The sequence below is a fragment of the Lampetra fluviatilis genome, chromosome 33 (assembly GCF_964198595.1).
Source record: "Lampetra fluviatilis chromosome 33, kcLamFluv1.1, whole genome shotgun sequence".
NCBI classification, from domain to species: domain Eukaryota; kingdom Metazoa; phylum Chordata; class Hyperoartia; order Petromyzontiformes; family Petromyzontidae; genus Lampetra; species Lampetra fluviatilis.
Window position 1 is genome coordinate 4,887,289 of NC_136307.1, and position 25,013 is coordinate 4,912,301.

General features: G+C 46.9%; 1 protein-coding gene across 1 annotated transcript; it reads right to left on the minus strand.

The window, feature by feature from the left end:
• Positions 1 to 1,964: 1,964 nt before the first annotated feature.
• PNPT1 (polyribonucleotide nucleotidyltransferase 1) lies at positions 1,965 to 23,641 on the minus strand. The gene is made up of 28 exons (XM_078871863.1): positions 23,365 to 23,641; positions 22,658 to 22,718; positions 22,435 to 22,509; positions 21,695 to 21,800; positions 21,080 to 21,129; positions 20,540 to 20,603; positions 19,640 to 19,687; positions 18,862 to 18,975; positions 18,182 to 18,368; positions 17,945 to 17,996; positions 17,301 to 17,358; positions 16,623 to 16,719; positions 15,472 to 15,574; positions 13,336 to 13,406; positions 12,846 to 12,882; positions 11,902 to 11,968; positions 10,996 to 11,085; positions 10,433 to 10,486; positions 9,705 to 9,814; positions 9,176 to 9,247; positions 8,856 to 8,919; positions 8,256 to 8,339; positions 7,564 to 7,647; positions 6,639 to 6,745; positions 5,414 to 5,469; positions 4,621 to 4,699; positions 4,132 to 4,179; positions 1,965 to 3,493 (listed from the first exon to the last, which is right to left on the minus strand). Exons 1-28 carry the CDS (start codon positions 23,601 to 23,603, stop codon positions 3,335 to 3,337), a joined length of 2,436 nt encoding a protein of 811 aa, XP_078727989.1. The 5' UTR covers positions 23,604 to 23,641; the 3' UTR covers positions 1,965 to 3,334.
• Between the last annotated feature and the right edge of the window lie 1,372 nt (positions 23,642 to 25,013).

Sequence of the window (25,013 nt, forward strand, 5' to 3'; positions counted from 1 at the left end):
TGTTGCACTTCTTTCACACCGTACGTGTAAAACAAAGTGACGGCCAATAACCCTTAAACACTACAAACGCTGAATTGCAAACGCATCGGAGGAGAGCAACACTCAAACCACGCACAATTCAAGTAACACCGGCAGGCAACACAGAAATATATAACTCGAGAGGAGTTGGTTAACCACAATGTTAAGGAAGGAATTTTAAAAAGGTCACGGAAGGGAGGGAGTTTTTTGGCGAGATTTATGGGTTTGTCTCACGACGAAGTTTGTTTTCAAACTCGTGGTGACAAATACGGTACCGCACATTTCTAAAACTGAGGTCGTGCACATTTCGTCGTGTGTATGGCTATGCATTTAGGATTCTGTATGAGGTTACTATGTTTCATACTGTGTTGACAAGTGTTGTTGACTTCAGGTGTAACAAGCAACATCTAGCCACGTTTTGAGGTTCGTTTGACAACTTTAAAGCCTTCAGCAGTTGTCAAAAATGGCTGGGGGTGAATGAGGGATACGGTGTGGGCTTAGTGACTTTGGGTGACTGAACTAAATGGGATGCACAGATGACTGGAGTGTCTGATGTCATCCCTTAGGCTGGTTGCAAAAATAAACACCTTCCTGGAAATGTTTCTTAATTCATCATCGAAGACAAGAAAACCGTGGAGGCCAAACTGCAGGCCCGCAATCAACATGTCACAAAGCACGATAAATAAGAAGTGGATTTTATAACTTTTGTATTTGAGACAGCAAAAATTAACCCGTAAAAACAAAGTTTTTCACTATAAATCCTTTATATGCGTGGCATCGGTTTTATTTTATTATTCATTTCTGTTTTTCTTGAGTAAGAGTTTCATTTTTATCACATTGGTATTTTAAATTAAATATGAAAAAAAAATTTTCCTATAAAGTGGAAAATTTTGGAAATTTTTTTCACGAAAAGAAATTGTCACGCACAACGAGTCTGTGTGCAAAATGTCAGCTCGATTGGATCACGGGAAGTGGGTTAAAAAACGACCGAAAGATTTGCACGGTCGTAAGCGCGCAAGCAAGTGAACTTAATATAAAGGATTTAAAAATATATATCTGCACTTGCTCCCTGGCAGCAGAGGCAGACACGGGTCCTCCTGGAGCGGTCACACACACCCACGTTTCTAAATTCAACACTCCACACACCACAGCACAGTCAGCCACGAGCGAAGTGACCGCGTTACCACCATGCGTTGTGGCCACGAGTACATTTTGGAATGCGTCTCATAGGGTCCGGAAATGCGGCCCTTCTGCAAAAAAAAAGATGTGAAAGAGAAGACGAGAGACATGTGATGTTCTATGGGACAAACATTAAGTGGCTGGGGTGACCAGTGTGGCCTTGACTGGCTGGTGTAATTACAGGGCAAAGTTCACAAGTCATGCATCTGGGCCTCACTCATTCAGCGTGTTTCTCACGTTCTCATGGCAATAATGCCGATTCTACGTTTTCAGCAAGTAAAAAACTGGTAGTAAATATCAAACATATTGAATTCCATCTCTCACATCCCTTGATATAGCCAGTCTCGTGGATTAGCCAGTTCCAGGCTTATAAGCTCCTGTGGCTGGTTGATGTACCGAGTGGCTGGGGTATTCTCTGTGACCAGTGTGGTCCGTGTGGCTTAACATTATTGAGGTTGTCAGTGTGATTTGGGTGGAGAGGTTTAGGTTGGTCATCAGCGTGGCCCTTGCGGTGACCGAGGGATATTGGGTGAAATGGGTTTTGGGTGTTCCTCTTGGTCTGAGTGATTGGGGTTTATTTGTGTGGTCAGTGTGGTTTTTTTTCATTCAATGAGCTCACTTTGAACCAGATTATAGCTGGGATGGCTTGAACACAAGATAAAATCATAATTTTTCCAGTTAAAGTAGACATGCCCCGATGAATCGGTCCATCATGTGTAAAATACAGCACTGATAAGAATAGCAACAATTGTACTGAACATGTCGCAAACATTATGAATAATTGTTTTATTCAAGTGTTGACCACTTTTGAAAAAAATATGTCACAACACCTCATCCACAACAGCAGTGTACACAAAATTCTCCCCCCACAGTGCTCCATGGTACACCCTGATTTAATCTAATTTCTAACACCGTTTCACAACTGAAATCTCCAAAACAAGTTAACATTTCAGACCAATGTGCCTTGACAGCAGAAACGTGACAAACATTTGCAACATTAGCAATGTGGTAATTTAACAATAAAGATTTGAACCGTGACATTTAAAAAGACACGTTTGGTACATGAACAATTACGAATCAGTACACATTATGTAACTAATAAATCCATGTGCAGTTTATAACATATTAGAGTATCTCTTACCGTGCAAATAAATTCACGGATTTTATAGTTCAGATGGGAACAAGTGCGACATTAATTTATTGGTTCTTCCCGTACAGCAACAAACAAGTGAAGACTGCCACATAAACCATTTATGAGGCAACCAAGACCATTTATCCAAATGCACAAAGTAACTATAAAACAATGTGCGGTTCACTCAATAACGCTTCAACCGGAAGCATTAAATGTACACTGCTACACAAATCTCACGTAGTTGAATCGCAAACATAACTACCACATACAAGCTTTCAGCCTCAAATCCAAGTCGTGAAATAACCAATATCTTTAATAAACACACATACACACAAACCCCGCAAGCTGTTGATATATAACAATTTCATTCACATTCCTTTGTAATTTCAGTTGATATATGTACAGAGTATATTCTTTATTAAAATACTGAGCGACAAGCTAACACGACCACCGGCAACAAGAACGTTAACCCATATTATTTTCTTGACCAAATAAAGTATGTGGACATACTGGACATGTGAAAAAGAGCTTCATAGCTCATCAGATTGCTCCAGTCTCAATAAAGATTCTGATGTGCAGGAACGGACACCCTCAGAGCTCAAAAACCATTCCAGAGGCCACAACAGGTTTTACAATCACCTTCGCAAGTCCACAACCAACCAATAAATCACAACTTGGCAGGAAACAATCATTCTGACCCCGGCAGTCCCAACATTCTTGACTGGGGATAACAGTCCATTAAGTGCGCGATGAAAAAAGCAATATTTTTACTCCAGGCTGAATCTGCTGTAGAAATCAGATATTCATGCAGAATATTTTTTTGACAGAGACGGTCGAGGACGAAGGTTGATGCCCACATATCCAGCGGCAAGAGAAGAGTGGACTCCAGGCGAATGAGTTTGACAAGGAAGAGCAACATGAGGTTTCAATTATTCTGCTGTGACCACATTTGGCCACCAGTCCCATGATGTAACACCGCAGTGCGGGGGGAGGGGCTCGGCAGCGCTACTTGTCAGCCTGCATGGCCAGGGGCCTGTCTCCGGTCATGGAGATGGACTGGCGGTCTCCGAGCGTCTTCGCGGGAGTTTGGGAGCCCATCGCCATGAGCACCTTGCGTGAGAGACGCATGCGGCCGTCCGTTGGGTCCCTCCCAAAATACTTCACCTGCCGGAATGTGAGACAAGGTCAGGGTTCTACGGTGGCATGACCATCGGAAGGGCCGCACTCACTAGAAGACGCAACCCCAAAAATCCAACGGCTTTTGTAGATACACACCGAGGCTGTGTGTCGAGGGCTCTCCATCATGAGTTTGAAGCTTCATTAAAACATAAAAATGTGCAAATCTGCAATGTCTTTAATTCTAGATTTTTCTAGATTTGAAGCTTTCGTGACTGCAAGGATTCATACTCTTAGTTCTTTCGGTAAAGTCACGTAGGTAAAAAATGAAATAAAAAAAATAAAAAATGCCATTGATGGCAGAAGGGCCCTGTCTATAGGGAGCTCTAGATGATCCCTCTGGAGGGTATTTTGGCTGACTCTTCCACGCTGGCCTGAGGGCTTTGAAGAAATAGGAGTACCCACAATTTACCCCATCACACTGCCGATCGACTGTGGTGAACCCATTAACACTGCTGGGTGAGAACAGTGGGAGCCTTTATGTCTCCTTAAATCCTCGCTTAATCTCAAAAAAATTATTCAGGAAGGTCCTGCACCTGGAAGTTTGGTCAATTAATTATTAAAGAGCGTTTGGCTTCACGTCAGAGGAAACCAGAGTGCCAAGACAAGAGGAGAACAGGGCTCACCTGAATCTGCTGTCCCACCTCAAGGTTGAGCGCACTGGGATGCTGTATCTGCACACACACACACGCGCAGTGCACAATAATAACACCAACTTTCACCGACAAAGTCGAGCACCGCAATTCACTTCCCGCCACGGTCCAAGACGTTCGTAATAGTAAATAATAATGACCTGCATTTGCTCTGCAAAGATTCACTGGGTCTCGCGATTATTTAATTCTGGCTGGTCCTGCCCTCCATTGTGATGTTGATTGGAATTGCGTGGGAGGAAACCGGAGTGCGCGAAGACAATCCATGCACGCAAGCGAGTGACACGCGACACTGCCAATTTCTGACCACCTCGCAATCCCCACACAGCTGGTAAGCCCTGATCGTCACTCACCCATCCCCGCATCGACCTGGCCCAATGCGCCCATTTGTCATTTGGTAAAATGCAAAAAATATATTAACGGTGTAAAAATAATACATTTGTACGCAAAGATCGCTGAACGCACCCGTCTCTGGTCAAGCTGGGAGTTGTGCAGAAGCACGGGAGTCATGTTGGGGTACAGTTTCACCATCACACCGGAATCCCTGTGGCGATGAGAGTGGAAGAGAGCGATGGTCAGGCTACGATTGGAAAAACAGTGCCAAACGAGCACGAATGTTCGTACTGGATGTTTAGTCATGTTCCAAGAGTAAATACAACATTTGGGAAGTGTTCTTTCTGCCATGATGCACCTCAAAAATAGAATAATATTCCAACTCTTTTATATTTTCATAACTATTCCTTCTACGTCAGAATTTAAACATAAAATTACATTTGTTAATTGGTCACTATAGTAACTTGCTTATTTACCCCATCCGAAGACTCGTTTTAAGGAGGGTTCCTGCTACATTGGGATGTTTGGCCAACACAAATTACATTGTATGTTGTTTGCTATGAATTTAAATAGCGTTCACCTATACCTTAACACTTAATTTAAAAAAAATTCCCACAACACTAAGTTGAATGTGTATGCTTAACTAGTATTATCGCGAATAATTAATGTATTAAGGCTTTGTAAAAGGCTATCGTTGACCTTTCAACAGACAATTACGAGAATTCTATGTTTGACCCAAATGTTCTTTGAAAGTTATGAGCTCACCTGACTATAAAATGTATCCAACTCAAAACTGTTTATTAATGTGCAGATCAGCAATTGAGCGTTCAAAATAAACTAATTTTATCCAGTCAGAGTTCAACTAGCGCTCAATTCAGCGCCGATTCTGTACACCACATAGACCACGGCCACGGGAGCAACGCACCTGATCTCCGCGATGGTTGCCGTGTAGACGGCACCAAACTCGAGCCGCTGCTCCTGCTGCGGGAGGAATCGCAAACCGTGAGCCACGAGATCGAGACCTGCGAGCAGCGACAAAACAAGCACCTCGCTCCACCGTCGCAAACGGCTCATCGTCTGTTTCTGGAGACCGTTATCGATCATTAAGCAATTTCTGTGCCACGGTATAAGCCAGGGGTCGGCAACCTGCGGCGGCTCTGGCTGCCCCCCTTGCAGCTCATTGGCTGCCTCCCTGTGGCTCTATGGCTCCCCCCCCTTGCGGCTCTTTGGCTGACCCTTGCAGGCAGTCGTTTTTTTTTATTCTTAAACATAATTTAATGCAAAGATAATTAGCAATTTATTAAATATGACAGGGAATGGGTCACGATGGAATGTCTTCGTGACGACAAAATGTACATTTTTGAGAAAGAATAACTAAGGGGGTCAAAAGCGAAAGACAGTTTATTCCATCACCTATTCTGTTTAAGCCAGAATTTGTTTGTCATATGCTGTATACATGCTGCTGTGTTTGTGTACAAGTAGCTCTGCGTGTGATGCGGCTCTCGAACTATTTTGGCAAAGACAAAAAAATGGCTCCTCTTCTTTGAGATATTGCCGACCCCTTGGTCGAACCAGCACTCCTCCGGATATGAGTTACATGCAATGCGATACAGTTTACTGGGTGGCACGTTGCGCCATGAACCCGGCGACACTAGAGTTCAATTTCCTGGACACTCACGATCCATTGAACCGTATTGCGGGAATCAATTACTTAGCAATTTGTATAGGTTATATACGATTGGGTCCTGTAAACCCTGCAGCCAATAGATTCCACAAGCTCTGAAATAGAAACATCGCAGTAATTAAAGAAATATATATAAGCGGCCTGTGTCAATTTATCGAAAAACGGAGAGGGGAAAATGTCACAACTATTACACATCGATGCAAACGCATGTTCTTAATTTACCATTGCGATTGATGTCAAATCGCCACAATCAAATTGCGATTGGGGACAAAATGTCACATGGCTATAGTACACCAAAGACAACAAAGTTCTGAAATTATCCAAATGTCGAATCGCAACAATCCATTGAAAGATTGCAACAGGGGTGGGGGGGGGGGCAAGTCAATGTTATGCACCAATGGCAAGGCAAGTCCGTAAATTTACGACCGCAAAGAATTCCGTCGTTCCCAACGCGGCGAGAGCTCACGTCGTCCTTGCAGATGTTGTCGATGAACTCGCGCGCTTCGTTCATGGCGTCGGGCGTGGGCGCGAACACGGAGTACGACTCCTCGTCCAGCTGGCTGATGGTGACGCCTGCTCGACGCAGTCGCGCGCAAGACACGGAGACCCCCCAGCCGCTCGCTTTAGCCTCGTTCACCAAGCTCCCATTAAAATGTGGGAGATATAAAGAATCGCCGAGTTCGTCAGATCTCTGAAGCCAAGCAGGAATTAGCCCGGGTCATGTTTAGATGGGTGTCCACCATGCACAAGCAGGTTGTTAAAGAGCCTTGGGTGCCTTACATGGTAGGCAACTAAGGTTCCTTCCCCCGCACCTCCAATTAGCACGGTTGGCTACGTACGGTGAGAAAGAAGTTCTACATACATAAATGTGAAGGCTCATGGTGGGCAACGAAGGCCAATGCAGAAAAATCCATTGATGAACTGAACTTCTATCCTCCCACCTTCACCAATGCCCATCGGCCAGCGTGGTGAAGGAAGGTCAAACATTGCCCGCGACCCACACGGTGTGGGCGGGGCCCTATCCAGCAGTGGCTGAACAAACATCTGTAATTTAAAATGATTACCATTACACTTATTCACCCAGGAAAATCTGAATCTCAAGACTTATTTTCAGAAGGAGGCAATGTTACTATGTGTAATGCAAATTGAGTAATTTGTCGGTAACTCTTCAGAACTGGGATGTTTGGCCAATAATAGCATTTACAAAGTTTTTTTTTTAGCTACGTGAGGAAACCACAAAACCCAGAGAAAACGGATGTGAACAGGGGGAGAAGAGACAAGCTCCATACAGAGAGGTGCCCTCTAAACTGAGTGGGAAATCAAACCCAGACTATTCATGCTGTGAGGCGCAAGTGTCGCCACTGCGCCACCCTAAAGATGGGGCAACTCACCCGTCTCGGCCTGCAGTCTGTTTAGGTTGTACCCACCGGGTCCCACGAACCTCGACCTCTTGGACAAGGGGACCTGGATTGTGTCTGAAACAAAGATTAATGTAAAATATTTGAGTGGTGCAGTAGTTGGCGTACTTTACTATGAACCCAGCAACCTGAGTTTGATTCCCAGGCACGATATTAATATCTGTGGCGAATATGCAAACCGGTCCTGACCAACTTACATTGACCCCTCGAAGTATGGTCAAATCTCCCTAACTGACACAGTATGGGGTGGCCTTCTCATTCAGCCTTTGACTGATAATGGGTAATGACTTATTACAATTATCATTTATTTTTAACGGTCCATAAGGTTGCGGCACTCATTAATTAATATACAAGGGGCACCTTTTAACTGTGGCGATTGAAGACGCATGGAGGAGACGCACAACGTGATGGCCTGATAATGTTCAGTCTGTCTCGGTCATTCCAATCCGAGGCATTTACCGTCATCCCAAAGCAGTGAACACTTATCGAGCATGAAACAGTGCGCCGTCCCTAACAGCAGGGACATTAGTCCCACGTGCGCGCTCGCATCATGTGACGTATCACACACGTGTGACTATTGAAGCAAATCAATTGGCTGAAATCCGGATTTACATAAAGGTTTGCGTGGCACTAAGCGACGTTGACAGCCGACGCTGGGACCTTACCGACAACAGGGCCACTCTCTTTGCGGTTGGGCCTGGGCTTGGCGATGGTGTTGTTCATGATTTGCAGAATCTCCGACTTCGCCACTGCCCCACAAATGGGTACATATATAATACATAGGGAAAACGCACACACACACAGATACGAGCTTTATTTGTAACTTAATAAAGGGGAATTGGCCTTTGATGAAATCTTCCAGAATGCACCCGATCTTAACAATTCTCTGAAGCTTAGCAGGATGGAGCATAGATAGTATTTGGATGGGCAACCACAATGTAGTACAGCTTTTATAGGCTTTGTTGCACTACACTTCTATGCTCCCTGCCTTGACCAACCCCCCACTGCCCAACATGGTCCAATATATCCCCCACAGCATGGGAAAGTCCCATCTAACAGCGGATTAAGAGGCATCGATAAAGTGCCGTGCACATACAACAAAATGGTTGATTGAAAAATCAGTACCGCAATACTTTCATCACCAAACGCATGCGAGAGTACAGTGTTAGCAATGAATCACGATCACAACCCGGAAGGGTGGCGACAGGCTAGTGGGAGTGCCGGCGGTGTAACTGCCATGCGAACAGGATGGCTAGCCCCCTCACCCGTGGCTTGCTGGATGGCTTCCATCACCACCTTCAAGGGTATTCCTGGCAGCTTAATGTCAGCCTGAACACAGCGATAGACAAGCAGAGGGGGCATGCACAGCAGCCATGTAACAATGCAGTGAAATTCAGGCCTCACGTCGTGTTGTAAATCATATGCAATGATTACATTTAGGGCAAATATTACATATAGGGCAAATGTGCATGCTTGTGGATGTGTGTTCGGGTGATCGTGTGTGTGTGTGTGTATGGGTAAATGAGTGTGCATGGCGAGTGTAAAGGTGTGCGGGCAGGCGGTCGAGCAGGTGCGCTGGTCTCACCTGCAGGGCCGTGATTCCCTTCTTGGTTCCCGCGAGCTTGAAGTCCATGTCCCCAAAGTAGTCCTCAATGCCCTGCGAGTGACAGCGCCCATCAACACACACAGCCACATTGCAATCAATGGGTGTAGAAAGCATTCGGCAAGGAAAGGGATGAATTAGCTGATCGGGAGACTATCTGGAATGTTCTTCCTTCCAATATTAGGAAGCCACTGGGCAGCTGTGCACTTTTAAATCATCTAGATTGAAAACTAATTTCTTTAGAAGTGCTTTTTGTGTTTAGTTTGTCGACCTTCCCCCGCACCTCCGATTAGCGTTGCTGGCGAAGTACAAAAAAAAAAAGTTCAACATACATACAGGAGTTGACGGGAAAATTGCGACCAGGTGCGACAAAGCACCGTCATCTGGAGGCCCGAAGAGGTTGAAAGGATGGGGTCGGGAGGGCACAGGGTGGCACAGAGTCACGAGGACAGGGGGCACAGGGTTGGGTAGGGCGGGGCGGGGGGCAGTGGGGGGAGCGCGCAGGGCTCACCAGGATGTCGGTGAGGAGGCGGTAGTCCGAGATGTCCCGCGGATTCTCTGGGTCCATCTTCGCCACCAGACCCACGGCCACGCCCGCCACAGCGCTAGAGATCGGCACGCCTGGCGTGGCAAGACAAGAGGCACGGTACGGTACGGCGCCAAAGCGAGGGAAAACGTGGCCAAGGAACAGCGATGCCGATATGGGGGAAACGAAATGAAAAAGAAATAAAATATGGGAAATCAATAACTCGGCAAGCAGCGACCTATCGATCCTTATGCTCATGATTTACACGCCACCCAATCGTAAGGTGTGGGAAGCCATTACCAATAATTTATGCAAATGGTATATAGAAAAGATATGGTTATGATACATTTGAGTGAAGAGACGACGCCAATGAGATTTTTGAAAAATGGGCCAAAAATTATGCTGCCTGGAATCGAATCATAGCCGTGAATCATGGAAATGGGAAAAATCGCCAGGCAAGGGGTGAATGGTTACACACGAAATAAAATATCTACTGGTCACTGTTAAGTCTGACAGTGCCAACTCAAAATAGTGAGGAGTGGTGGCGCTCATCTCCTTTGGCGGTTCCTGAGCCAGTGGTGAAAATTAAATTTTTTTAAAGGCAAGCACAAGTGTCCATAGGAGGATGACCGCTGCCGACTTCCAACAAAGTGGTACTGGTTTCATCAATGACCAGGGGGGACGATGGGCAACTCTCCTATCCCAAAGCTCACCTGCGTCCATCAGAGCGAGACTTCCTCCGCACACGGACGCCATGGAGGACGAGCCTGGACGGGACAAGCAGAGGAGGAGCAACGGGCGTCGAGGAACGTTAGAAATAAACGTCGACAAACGTCGACAAATGGACACAACGGAGGCGTGACGGTGGCTCAGAGGTCGAACGATCTGATCAAATTTGAGTCATAGGACCCTCCACCACCCGACATAGCCGAACAATATTAAATCACCACGTCTGCAAGCATTCAACGTGCCAATGGTTATTGGTTGTGCACACCGGTAACATGAAGAACAATTCTCACAACGAAAGTTGGCAGATTTAGATACGCAACCAAACTCTCACAAAACCAATTTGCTTGGCCGTGTGTGGGGTGGTAGAAGGCTTTTTATCGACATAAAAACGTGCTCAGACCTTTACGTGGGTAAAAAAATTAGAATCTAATTTTGAAACAAACGACAGTGGAGAAAAAGTGGCCATTCATGTTCTCGCTAGGGCAGGGACCACCAGGGTGGAAGGAGGGGTGGGGAGGTTGCCCGTGTCACGCGGCCCTCCCCTCACCGTTGGATTCCAACACGTCGGACGTGACACGGATGGTGAAGGGGAAGTCCTTGGGGATGACGGGCCGCAGGCCCTTCTCCGCCAGCGCGCCTGGAACCAACGAGCCGCACGGGGTCAAAGGGCAACCCCCTCACCACATGGCGATGCCATTTCACAAGGCACTCTCTGTGCGTGCGCATTTATCTGGTGGTAGATCTGGGCGTGGCTGTATGACTGGACTGCTACTATTGCTGCTGTTGCATCTACTAATGCTCCCACTGCTGAAGTTGCTATCATTGATGCAACTGTTCCTGCTGCTGTGACTGCTACGACTTGCTGCCATTGTTATGGTTGATGTTGTGACTATTGCTATTACTGCTCCTGCTATTACTGCTACTGTTAATGCTGCCCCTGCTGCTGTTAATGCTGCCCCTGCTGCTGCTGATACTCCTGCTGCTATTTTTTTGAAAACTAATTTCTTAAGAACTGCTTTTTGTGTTGTTGTCCTTCCCCCGCACCTCCGATTAGCATGGTTGGCTACGTATGGTGCGAAAGAGGTTCAAGATACATACATCACTGCTACTGCTCCTACTACTGCTGTTGTTACTGCTACTGCCACCCATACTGCTGCAAACTGCTACTCCTGCTGCTACTGCTGTCATGGCTGTTGTTAATGCTGCTGCTGCTGCTTTTGCTTCTGTTCCTGCTGCTTCAACTGCTGTTATTGCTTTTGACAATACTGCTACCGATATTGCTACAACTACTGTTGTTACTACTGCTGGTATTACTATTACGTTGGTGTTACTCCTGCTGTTGTTGTTGCTCCTGTTGCTGTTACTGCTGCTATGAATACTACTAAGGCTGCTAACTATTGTTGTTGTAGTTGTTACTGCTACGGGTATGACTGTGGCTGCCGTGTTGGCGCACCGTGGCCCAGCTCTCTCCGGTTCAGTCCGCTCACTCGGCCGATCTCGTTGGTGGCGTATGGAGGGAACTGCCGGGAGAGACACGGTTAAGCGTAAACAAATGCCACGTAGCTCTCTCCAGAAGGTGGCGATCGTTGCCAACCGTTTAAAGCGAGCTACTTAATGTTTGTATTGATATCAGCAGGGCTTACTATCCCACTGACAATTATCCGGCTGGCTGGTAGACCGAATAGGCACACACGTCTACCAGCCGTAGCCATAGCGAGAGGCACACTGGACGCGGTGTGCCGAGTACTGAAAAATGTTCCCAGTGATTGACGCAGACAGACTGAGGTCATGTTAAACTAAACTAAACAATTTTTTATTTTACCACGTAAGGCCCACTGAGCAATTTCGCTCTTTTTTAGAAGTGACCTGGCCACAAATGATAGCTCAACGAAGTGGCTTATAATGTGGAAATTTATAGCAGCCAAATAATCTTAAACGCATGTTTCTAAATGTGGAGGCAAAGACTGAAGGACCCGGAGAAAAATTCACGCAACCATGGGGAAAACACGCAAACTCCAAATATACAGCAGTCGTCAGGGTCGGGATTGACCCGCGACTTCCTGGATACCAGGTGAGGTAGTTAATATCTCAGCACTGTGGCAGGGCTGCATGCCACCAGGTTTATGATGGCAGACGTATTGACCATTAGTTTAAAGTTGACTATTTCTTAGGTGATCCGTGCCTCCAGGGGAGACCAGACGATTTGTTCTCATTCTGCTTTGATCCCATTGACAAAAGGGATGGATCTGCATGTCTTGAGATGCAGTCGCATTTAAATGCCACAGGATTTGTTGTTGTGTAGGGTTAGTTGTACGAACATGCGTCAGATAAGTGTCTGGTCAACTGTACAAGTTAAGTGATTGCAGTCAGTTTTGTATAAATTAAATGAATACGCACCTCGTAATGAAGCATGAAGTTTCTATCCTTCACCCCGCTGGAACACAAAAGACAAATCAACATCTTAATTGAACGATGATAAGAATAAAAACAATAATGTACAGCTCTGTCAATCCACGGCTGGATGAAGACCTCCCCCACGCTGTGTCCGCCATGGGGTTTTTTCGACTATACTTCACCATCTCTGGTCAGTGCGGGTTAGCGTAACAGGGACCAGGACGGGTTCAGATTGCTTGCCACCGATGTTAGCCGTGGCCAGGAATTGAACTCCGAGTGACAGGTCCACTCAGCCTCAAATGATTAGCTGGTGCAGTGTTTAAACATCACCACTAGGGAGATAAAGGTGTGGTGCTGGACACCCACCCCCTCGTGTGCCGTTCTGGCCTTCATAGGTGCTACTCGCTAACAGCACTTGCCAGCAGTTTATTAAGGCTATTACGGAGGATCTTTGTCTCCGTCTCGAATCAAACCTCGCAGCGATATCTCCCACCTGCCAAGCGCAGCGATGCGGTCGGTTTTGAGCGCCGACTCCATGGAGTCGAATGTCACCGAGCACAGGACCTGCGCGCGGTCGGCACGACGACACACGGAAGGGTGAGAGGTGGCTCCGCGGAGAGAACATCGAGCCGGCAACACCGACAGTCTGGGTTCAGCATCCTGGCTTCTGCCACCCGTGATTAAACCATATTGTCAAGAGTAGTGAGTTTGTGGTCTCAGCTCAGTCACACATTACTGCGTAAAAATAAACACACATGAAATTAACTTTTTCACAATTTTTTTGGCTAAATTCAAGATGCCAGATTATTTTTAAGTGTCCGTTTGACTGTCGTGCGATGCACATTTATCCGTAGCAGGGCTTGCGGATAATCGCAGCGACCCCTCAGTGTTGTGGGTAACAAAGAGTCACTTGAAGGGGCCTCCCAGAAGTCACTCTATGATATTTCCTTGCGCGGGCCAATTCACGAGGTGACATGCCACTCAGCAACACTTCTGAATGGACGCTTTCTCGTCTCCGTGACAGAATGGCGGACAGCACAATTGCAATAAAAAATAAGTTTAAGAAAAAGACAAAAAAAATACACAAGTTCAACAAGACAACACAACGATGATTTTTGTTTAAAACCCCCTCTCTGGTGATCAGATTCATGTCTTCACACAACGACCGAAACGCCTCCCCCACCACCACCCCCCCTCCACCAGGCCCGATTCACACACTGGCCAATGCGTCGTCATTAACCACCAGCAATCACGTGGATTGCCAGCAGAGAAACGTTTCAGCCGATTCACAAAATGCGACTCTGGCTAATTACCCTCAGCAATTTGCTGCACAAAAGTTAATGGCCCATTAGACGTGGGAATTCTACTCCAAATGCGTCCATACCACCCCCTCCTCTGGCCCGAACGAACATTTGGGCCGTGCTCGCCTCCACGGGGGGGGGGGGGGGGCGGTGGCGGCGGCCCTGAACTGGCGGCAAAAAATCATAGCCACTCAACAAACGGATTGGGCCCCCAAAAGGAGTGATGGGGCCCCAAGCCAATAACCACCATTCCAGAATTTTAACTCATGACCTTTAAAAAATGTGCGGGACTATTATGTAACCTGCCACTGCCAGGTTACATAATAAAAAAAACAGAATAATTTAACCAGACTGAACAAATAAAACAATGTGGGCTGGAGAGGATATCAAGTGTATCTTTGCACACACAGGCATATGTGCACGTGTGTGTGTGTGCGCGTACGTACACGTGAGTCTCCAATGTGTGCACGTGTGCTTGTGTACGTACATCTGCATCGTGTGGGGATATCTGCGTGTGTGTGTTCATGTGCACGCGTGGCCGCATTATGTGCGAGTGTGCATGTGTGTGCGGGAGTCTGCATTGTGCGAGTGTGTGAGTACATGTGCACAAGTGCATATGCTTGTCTGCAAGAGTGCGCCCCTGTATGTGTCCCATGTGGGGAGCAATAGTGTAGTGGTTAGAGCACCAAGCTACGAACACGGCGGCCCGAGTTAGATTCCCTCTCAAGGCCAACATCAGTGACGAATATCTGAACAAGTCCTGGGGCCTCAACTAGGTTGACTCAGCCTTAAATGAGGACCTGGTGCTGTGCGTAAACAGCACCACTGGGGAGATGATGGCGGCCGGGCGTAGTGTTACCCACGCCACCCCCTCGTGCGCCGTGCCCTTTTTCTACGAGCTTGCTAACAGTACTTTCCGCAGCAGTCTGTTGAGGTTATGGGGGGGAACTTTATATTTGTTTGAGTCTGTATGTGGAACAGACACGCGAGTGTTTAGATTATTTGGCTACTATTCATTTCCACGCAATAATCCATTTAGCTAGGCTAGCATTTGTGGCCAGGTCGCTTCTGAAAAAAAAAGTTAACAGCTCAGCGAGCCTTACCTGGTAAAATGAAACGTTTTTTGTTTGTGTGATTTGCCTACGTTTCCTATACTTTGCACGCCTATCGTGTGTTCGTACTGTTTGTTGTTGCAACTTTCTGACTCGCCCCCTACTGGACATCCATAAAAACAGAGCTTTACAGCTCATCGGATTCCTCCAGTACAAATAAAGATTCTGATCCGATTCAGAGTGTGCGTGGGCGCGTGCGTGCGCGCGCGCGCGCACCTGCGTCTGGCCACGCTGGAACAGCGCCGAGCCGTGCAGGGGCCGGTAGAGGTCGACCTCGCACGCGATGTCGCGCAGGGCCGACAGCTCCCGGCCGTCGCACCTGCGCCGCCCGGCACCCGTCGTCAGTCAGGGGCCCCCGCGCCGGCCACAAAAAAACATTCCGAACGCAACGCAGTCGGGCCCGTTGTGCACCCTTACTCCACCGCTCTCGATGATAGTTATTAGGATTGGGAGAGGCCTTCTCTCCAGCAGTGGGCTGACCGAGGTTGATGATAATGATGATTTCTGCACGGTCGTGACCGAGTCTCAAGACTCAAAATGGAAAACTACGCTTACTGCCGATTGTTTTGTTGGTATTGCAAACCTATACGTACGGCCCATTGTGTGAATCCACTGCTGGATGAAGGCGTCAACACACCGTGAGGGTAACGGGGGTTTATTTGACCATACTTCACCACGCTGGTTCGTGTGGGTTGATGAAAGCGCGGGAAGGGATAGATAACGGGAGTACAAAAAGTGCAGTACAACCTTGTATGTAGCTGTATAGCCCTCTGTTGACCATACTTCCCCATGCTGGAAAAGTATGGGTCAGGACCAGTTACAATATCACTCACCACTGACGATAGCCACGGTCTCAAATCAAACAAACCCTGGCTGCTGGGTTTGCAAATCGGTGCGCTAACTACTGCATCACCGCTCCCCCCCCCCTTAATCCCTTTGAAACTAAGCTGGAAACCAGTTTATTCGTGAAGGTTCAAGGCAAACTCCTGAGGAAATATCTATTGTCGGTTCCGTTATTTCATAGATATGGCTTTTCCATATTTTACTTGAATACACATTGCATATGATAATACTCCGACTAATTTTTGCGTTAAACTAGTTTTACGGAATGTACTTCGAGTGGTTTATATTCAACGCGTGTTTCCGTCTCGCACGGCAAGTTTCTGTTGTTTAGTACACGTGCATCTGTAAAAGTGAAGGTGGCAGAGCAAGAGCGAACGGTGACGGTTACAATGACAACAATTACACGCAAGGAATGACAGAAAGAACGGACGAATTAATGACGGTTCATGAATGGGTGTCAGAACGGACAGATGAATGAATGAGATTTTTATGCAAAAACAAAACTCCATAGTCCAGCAAGTCACCTCTTGTATTCGTTGAGAATAAGTCCTCGGAAAACCTCCTTGGTGATCACGTTGAAGGCCTCGATGATGTCATAATGCTCAGCATCCGTGAACGACGCTGTAAAAAAAAAATAATGAAAACGCTTACGTAACACACGGGGAGGTGAAAGCCCCTTGGGCGAGCACGCATCTGTAGCTGGAATAATTCAAGTGACCGAGAAATGTTTTTACTTATTGCAACACCAATCGAGCTACGTACCCAGCTCGGTCGATACTCTGTCCTTGTTTCTCAGTTAATGAATCAACGTAACCCACCATGTGCTTGAGCCGGACTACACATGAACACATGAATACTTCCAGCGGCCCTAAGAAAGAAACGTGAGTGCGGTAAAATTAGAAGCACGCGTGGGGGACGGCTCGAAAATATTCCCACTTCTAGCACCCAATTAGTGCCGCCTTAGATGCCTGCATTGTTCGATAATTATAATTATAAAAGTCGATAATTATCGACTCTGGGCCGTTTCGAAGCAGGATGCGTCTGCGTGTCCCACGGGCCGCATGAAACGAAGCTGCAGGCTGCGTCTGGCTAGCGGGCCCGTGGGGGTACCCCCTCCGCCGTGTTAGCTGGTGTAACCATCTTCGTCGGCGCGGCAGTCGTCACGGCGACCGTGACGTCGACTCCCGTCACTGTTTTCTCACCACGCAGCTGCTCCTCGGTCTCCAGGCGGAGTTTGTTGACGGCCTCGTCTCTCGAGATCTGAACAAACCCGGCGCGCGCACACGTCACGACGTCAAACGGCGGCCAAATCCGGTCCAGCGGAGTGGATCCGGATCCAGGTTTTCAGGCTGCCTGTGTCAGTTGTAGTTCTTGTTGGGTGTGGTTGATGATTTTACACTCAGCTTTTAGGGTGTTTGCAAATGTTTCCATGTATATAGGGTTAATTAATTGAATCAATGTAATGCATCTAACCCAGTAGTGAGGTTCTGGATAATTTGGCATAATCTTTGCCCTTTTTTAAAAATGGAACGTATGTTTAATGTTCATGCTTTGTTTACATAAAAAAGAAATGCATTGTTTTATTTTAATTTTATAACATGTCCATGCAAAGCCCTTTTGTCAATCCACTGCTGATTAAGGGTCTGCCCACACCTTGCGGGCCATGGTAGTTATTTAACCTTGCTTTAGCTCACTCTTTAATGTCATAATCTAATAAAATTAAATAAAAATATTTAACGGTCACATAACTTTTTAGAATTATTGAACACAATACAATGATTTTTTTGATACTTAATAAAAAAAATCAATATCGTATTATCAATAACATGACAACGATAGCGCTCACCTTGTCGTGGGTGTAGTCTGTAAATATCGCGTAAACCTCCTTTGATGCCAACCTGCGATCCGGAAAAACCTAAATTAAACAACGCACTCAACACAGCCACGCTGGCACGAGCAATTATGAAGCGCCGGCAGCCAAACCCAGCATGAGCAATCGCGACCACGGTGCCAATGAGCCGGATGGTGCCAGAGAGAAAGAGGCAGTGGTGGCAGCAGTGGCGACGATGGAGGCGTCACTCACTGCCTGGCCCTCTCCACCATGTCGGCGCGGGGGACCCACAGCTTCTGCGGCGTGCGCTTGGCGCGCCCGTGCTGTCGTGCCAGTTGCTGGATGGCGAGCACCACCTGCGTGGTGTGCTTCACGCCGACCTTGATGGCGTGGCACAGGTCTTGCTGCAGGACGTCCTCGGCCGCGGCCTCCAGCATCACTGCACCGAGAAACGCGCAGTCACCCCCGAGGTTGCCGAGAGTTGAGCCGAGAGTTGAGCCGAGCCACGGGAAGCCACGCTAAGCCACAGCCAATCAGGGTGATCCAAATGTGCTCTTCGCCAATGCCCCACAACGGGCAACTTCGGGAGTTGAAGGTGCCCAGCTGTGGCGCCTGGCAATATCTTGCGAGAAGAAATGCTCAACACGTGGACTAGCACCGAAGACCGCGGTTGTGGTGGCCATGAAAACCTACGTGCTCAATAAACTAAAACTAAACGATGTTTTATTTCGGCAGGTAAGGCCCACTGAGCTATATAGCTCTTTTTCAGAAGCGACCTGGCGACAAATGACAGCTCAACAAAGTGTCTTATCTTGTGGAAATGTATAGCAGCAGCCAAATACTCCAATCCCACTGAGCCACATAGTGTTAAGCAGAGTCAGAGGGAGCCACGCTGAGCTGGTGTCTAACGCAACGAGCCGCAAGGGACTCACCCACAGAGCTGCTGACCCCACCCGTGACGATCATGTTGAGCGAACTCTGGGTCAGCTCACGCCGCGTTGGGTTGATGACCACGTCTCCGTTCACGATGCCCACGCGCACCGCACCTGGGGGGGAGGGGCAATGGGGGAGCACGTGTAGAGATGCCTCACTCTATACACGCGGTGCTCTGTTGTCAATCTACTGCCCGCTATGCTATGCCGGTCATGGAGATTATTTGACCGTACTTCACCCACGCTGGTCAGGGCGAGTTGAAGGCGGGGAGCATAGATGTGGGGGCATAGAAGTACAGTACAACAATTTATAATCCTGCGCTGCCCTCTGATGACCATAACGTAACCTCCCCAACAGACATTAATAGGCGATGTTCACGGTTGTTGCCCATCCAAGCACTAGCCAAGTTAAAGCCACCTGGGCGTTTGAGATCTGATGAAATCGGGTGCATTCTGGGTAATTTGGTCAGAGGCCAAACATCTTACGGAAATACCGGAGTTGGCACAAGGCAGCAGCAGACAATGATGACTATTGTCCACATGGATTTCTTGAAAGGATTAAACTGGTATTCAAACAAATTTTAAACAATTCTGTTTTTAGCAGATAGACAGAACGCCACCACTCTACGCAAACGCTCTAAAATATTGCCATAAGCTGCTCGCAGTAATTGTGCCGCTGGTAACGACTGCCATAACTTTACCCAAGCGACTCATTGCCTTTCACAAAAATCCCACTTCCCAGTGTTTTACGGATCTGAACCGATCCCAGTTTACTTACCCACGGGTCCGTCCCACGGGATGTCAGAGAGTGCCAACGCTGCTGACGCTGCAACACCAAGCGACAAAAGCGATTGTAAATAAGTTAAACGAGGAAGAAAAATCATGCATATGCACACACACTTTAAAGCATGACAACATGCGTCTGTCCTTGGGAGTGTTTAATTAGCGTTAATAATGGTAGCGCCAGGCGTGCAGAAAAAAGGACGTTCGTAGGCTGCATAAAGTCAACAGAGCTCGGATAACGCTTCAACTGGATCGTGGTTTTCTATAGGAAGAGTCTCTAATAATACACAAGTTTTGGTCACATTTGGATCATATTATTGGATCATATTTACACGAGTTGTGGCGCCCACCCCCCCCCCCCCCCATTACAGAGATGTTGACGAACGGACCGAGCTAATGCATTAACACTTTCAACAAAACTTGAAAGGAGTAGAAATATATTTTTTTAAATCAACAAACACACAAATGATAATAGGTGGCCATGGAATCACAGCAGAGCAATGGATTTAAGCGAGCTATGCACAGCTTTGAATGACATCTCCTCTTATGCAGGATTATATTTTCTCCAGGTACTCCAGTTTCCTCTCACATGAAGCCAAACACTCACAAAATTAAATTGGCCTGATATGTCAACGCGGAATCCACTTGCAAGAGTTTGGCACTCGGCGAGTTTTTTTTTCTGGGTAAAATGTAGCATTGTTTACTCTCCAGTTAGTGGACTGGCCAGCGTTGAAGAGTAGGCCAAGATACATTCTAGAGAGGCTATCAAGGGCTCCCTCTCATAAAGGCCCTTCCGCCACAAGCACCTTGACCCCTTCTCGTCTCGTAAAAATGATAGTCTTTGTGGAATAATCAAGGGATGGCTTGAGCGTAAATCTCAAGAGGATGGATTTACCTCCATTGATGGCGAGAACTTCGGGGTCATTAACCCCGTCCACCGACAGGAGGTTGCAAATAACCTGAAGTGAAGGAAACGGAGACGCACGATGCAGGAACAGTTCCCAAAAATATCCTATCTTAATTTTTTCCCAATTATATTCAAATCGTGCCGTCGGTGTCACGTTGTGAGAGGAATACATATTCTATGGGTCTTTTGGTAAAGCCACGTAGATAGAAAAATGATTTTTACAAATACAGCTGTATTTTTTCACCGGAAGATGATTGCTTGTGTTGCAATCGAAACGTCGTGATATTTTTTTATTTTTCTATCTACGTGGCTTTACCGAAAGACCCATAGAATATGTATTTCTGCAGTCACGAAAGCTTTAAGTCAAGAGGAATACATGTCCACTTGGAACCCTTGCAGCGAGAAGTGCATCACCCTATGTCAAAGAACAGCCCCTGAAGATGACGTCACAGAATTACAACTGAAGTCACACCTATGAATGCACACAAGGTGCACGTGACAGATTTTCTGCCACGATTCCGCACACACCTGCGTGTCGTAAAAATATCCAGCCGGGAAGAGAGGCCTGATGGACCGATCTGTAACACAGCGATAACAAACACACAATTAGGAATAAAAACAGTAACAAACTGGTCTTGCTTATAACGTTCCAGTTTGATTTGTTTATTTTAGGGGAGGCCTTCATCCAGCAGTGGATTGACAAAGGCCCGTAAAGTATCCAAACTATATGCCCGGGGGAAAAAAAATAACAACACTCTGTGGGTCCCCCCCCCCCCCCCCCCCCCGGACGCCTTAAAAATAAACCGCAAGTATTACATCGGACACCGCGACGTCGAAGCACGGCCCCCCCCCCCCCCCCCCGCGGCAGTCACCCCGATTCGCCTCAGTTATGGGAAGGTGTAGACGTGAGCACTCACGCTACCGCTCTTAAAAGCGCGGATAATAGAATGACGTTCCACTAAGACTTGTGGGAAAAGTCGAAGAAAGGATAAGGGCCCGCAGATAATAGGTGTCACGAATAACAGGAATCACCGCTAGTTTAGCAACAGATAAAAGGGTTTCTGTATATACAATATGACTTGTCGCCACTGTCAGTGGTCACCGAGGACTGGCACAGCAAGGTGCTGGGCCTGGCTGTCATACCGATGACTCGGCTCGTCAGGATCTCCAAGTCGGTGGTCCCGAGCTCTCGCCGGAGGTGGTTTGTGGGTATTCTCCCAGCAGCCGCGGCCTTCTGCTTGTAGTCGACCTGCACCACAGAAGAACAGATTCATGTTCATGAAATCAGATTATACATTGGTAGGGGAATGTAAATCAATGATTCTACGCATGTGTCACAAGCGTAAGGATCGATTTTAATAATTGAAGCAATGCACTGTTACACTAATACCTATCTCCACAATGCGGAAAAATGTATCATCAATCAAGAACCTTCCGAAATGGAGTCTTGAAAGCCAAGCGATGCTTCGGCTTGTAAAATGAATTCAACTGGAATTATTAAAAGCAATTGCTGTGTCAAGAGTTTTAAACAAGTCGATAATGAACAAATAATGAAGAGGCGTGCCGATTGCCAAACCATCTCCAATGTGCTCGATCTTGTCAGATCTTAGAAGCTAATGAGTTGAGCATGAATTGTGATAGGATAGGTGACCACTACAGTATATGCAAACAGATTATCAATCCAGTTACTACATTGTAAGCAGCAGAAGGCACTGCAAATATATATTTTTCATACTTCTCCGCTTCCAATACCTACGCTATGCGCCTGACCAACATTGTGAAGCATGGTCAAATAATCCCCATGAACCGCATGACAATCCAGTAGTGGATTGACACATTTGGCTATATACAAGTATGTACATTTATTCGAATACGACACTCACCACCAGCGGCATGAACTGCACTGTGGCCGCCTTGGCCTTGCTGACAGCCGTCACCATCACCGCCGTTTCCCCGAGCTACACGCAAGAGGGAACACAGAAACGCAACGTTCAACACGCGGAGAACAGAAGAACTGTCACTTTACTGGGCACGCAGTTCATTCCGTGCCATTTTCTTGTGCGCGCCCGGTTCTTCGTGGCGTCAGAGGCGACACTGAGATTTTACCTGAACGATAGCGCATCCATCTGCGAACCTCGCCAACTTCCCCGTAGAGATCTTAAGCTTCCTGTGACCAGAAATGACACACAAAATCGCTGATATAGGACTGAATTAAAAACACAAAAGGCACGACTGCCGATCACAAACAGAAGCTTGCTGGTCAGCAACAGAAAGGTCTCCATCTGAGACATCACATTTTCGACTGCCGCGGTGCAGTGAGGAATGAGGATGGTAGGACAGGGAAGGATAATGAGAAGTGAGGATAATGAGAAGTGGGGACGACAGCACCAACAGAAGCAGCAACAGAAAAGCAGTATCAATAGTAGAAGCAGCGGTCGCTTTGACAGGGATGTCTACAGCAATAGCAGTACAACGAGAGATACAAAAACAGGACCATCAAGGAGCAGCAAGAATAGCAGGAACCACTGCACAAGCGGCGAGAGTAGAAGCAGTACAAGAAAGCCACGCAGCAGCATATGCAGGTAACAGCAGATAGCAGCAACAGAAGCATCAACAGAGCAAGAGATGCGAAAACAGCGGTAGGTAGAAGCAGTAGTAGCAGCGGTAGTAGTAGTACAAGCAGCAGAAGTAACAACAAAAACAGCGACAGCACCAGTGGGTAGCAGCAACAGCAACACGAGCAGCAGCAGTAGCAGCAGGTATGACAGCAGCCGGTGACAGCAGCCGGTGACCACAGCAGCAGCAGCACGAACCGAGTTCCAAGCGCCACCTCGGCCTGGCCCCTGACGCCGCTTGCACTCCACGCGCTGGTGTGCGCCCAGCGTCGCCGGCTGCACCCGGGAGCCGAGCTGAGGCCTACGCCGAGGCCCATGCCGCCCCGCACGCCGCCCCAGCCGAGACGGGGCCCGCGGGGGTAGCGACGAGCGCAGAGAAGCAGCGACCTGAGGCCCAACGCGAGAGCGGCGGCATGGCGGGTACAGGGCGCGGCCATTGCTGGTTGGCAAGGGGGGACCGGCGGGGCCACGTGGGACTGGGCTTTTATTCACCCGCACACCTGATTCGGAGTCTTAATACGTTTTTTTTAATTTCTAACAGCATGCTTGAATATTTTTGGGGGGCAACTAACGCGTTATTGATCGATTTTGTAATTATGTATTATTGTTGTTGGTGTTGTCGATTGATGCTCTAATTTTCAGAAGTCATGGGTGGTAGTTTAGTTGGTGGTGTTTCGAATCAGCGGGCAGCAAAGTAAATTGGTTTTCCTATTGACTCATTGAGAGGCAGCGTATCGCTCTACCAAGGCGTGGGGTGAAACTCCACACTCTTCAATATCGTCAATAGCGCCGCTCTAAATGTGTTTATACTTGGATTTATTTTAGCCCGTCAGCTGATTTATTGACTTTGCAGACCAATATCGCCAAACAGAATTCGTTTGAGCGAGCGAGCTCGACACGGGTTTAGAGTCAGGATTGTTGAACACATACTTTTAGAATTTTTATTTAAAGCTTTCGTGACTGCAGGGATTCATATTCTTGGTTCTTTCGGTAAAGTCACGAAGAAGGGAAATAATAAAATAATATATATAAAATAATTAAAATTCTCATGACGTTTCGACTGCAACACAAGCAATCATCATCAGCTGTGTGATTTCATACCTGATGATGATTTATTTTCTTGCTGTGGATTTCACACCTGATGATGATTGCTTGTGTAGCAGTCGAAACGTCGTGAGAATTTTTTTGTTTTATATTAATATTATTTTATTATTTCCCTTCTACGTGACTTTACCGAAAGAACCAATAATAGAAATGCTTTTTGGTTCTTTCGGTAAAGTCACGTATAAAGAAATTAAATTAAATAATAGAATATGACGTTTCGTTTATTTTCTTTCTACGTGACTTTACCGAAAGGAACAAAAAATAATTCCTGCGGTCACGAAAGCTCCAAATCAAGTATGAACAAATGCTGTTGTATCACCAGATGTTACTGCCAAGATAAATCCACATAAACTATGGTGCCCTGTTGAATGGAAGAAAATACACGTAAAACATGCATTGTGGAACATTGTGGGTGCAAGAAAATGTATGCAGAACTCCACTACGGTATCCACATACAAATTAATGTTTTAGACCGTCAGCCAAGAATATCGACTTTTCTGACCAGTATTTGAATTACCTCTGCACACGATCGCAAACGCGATGTTCCATTCCTACGGTATTTTCCATGTGATGTATTTTGATGAAGATATCAAAATAAAGCATAACCTTCCCATATGTGAATCCCCGCATCAGCAATTACACATCCCATCAGCCAGACGTCCGTCTGGGAATGGACAATTTCATCAGCACCGCTTCAACACAAGCAAACTCTGGACCGGTTTCAACATTCGGTGAGCGTCTCA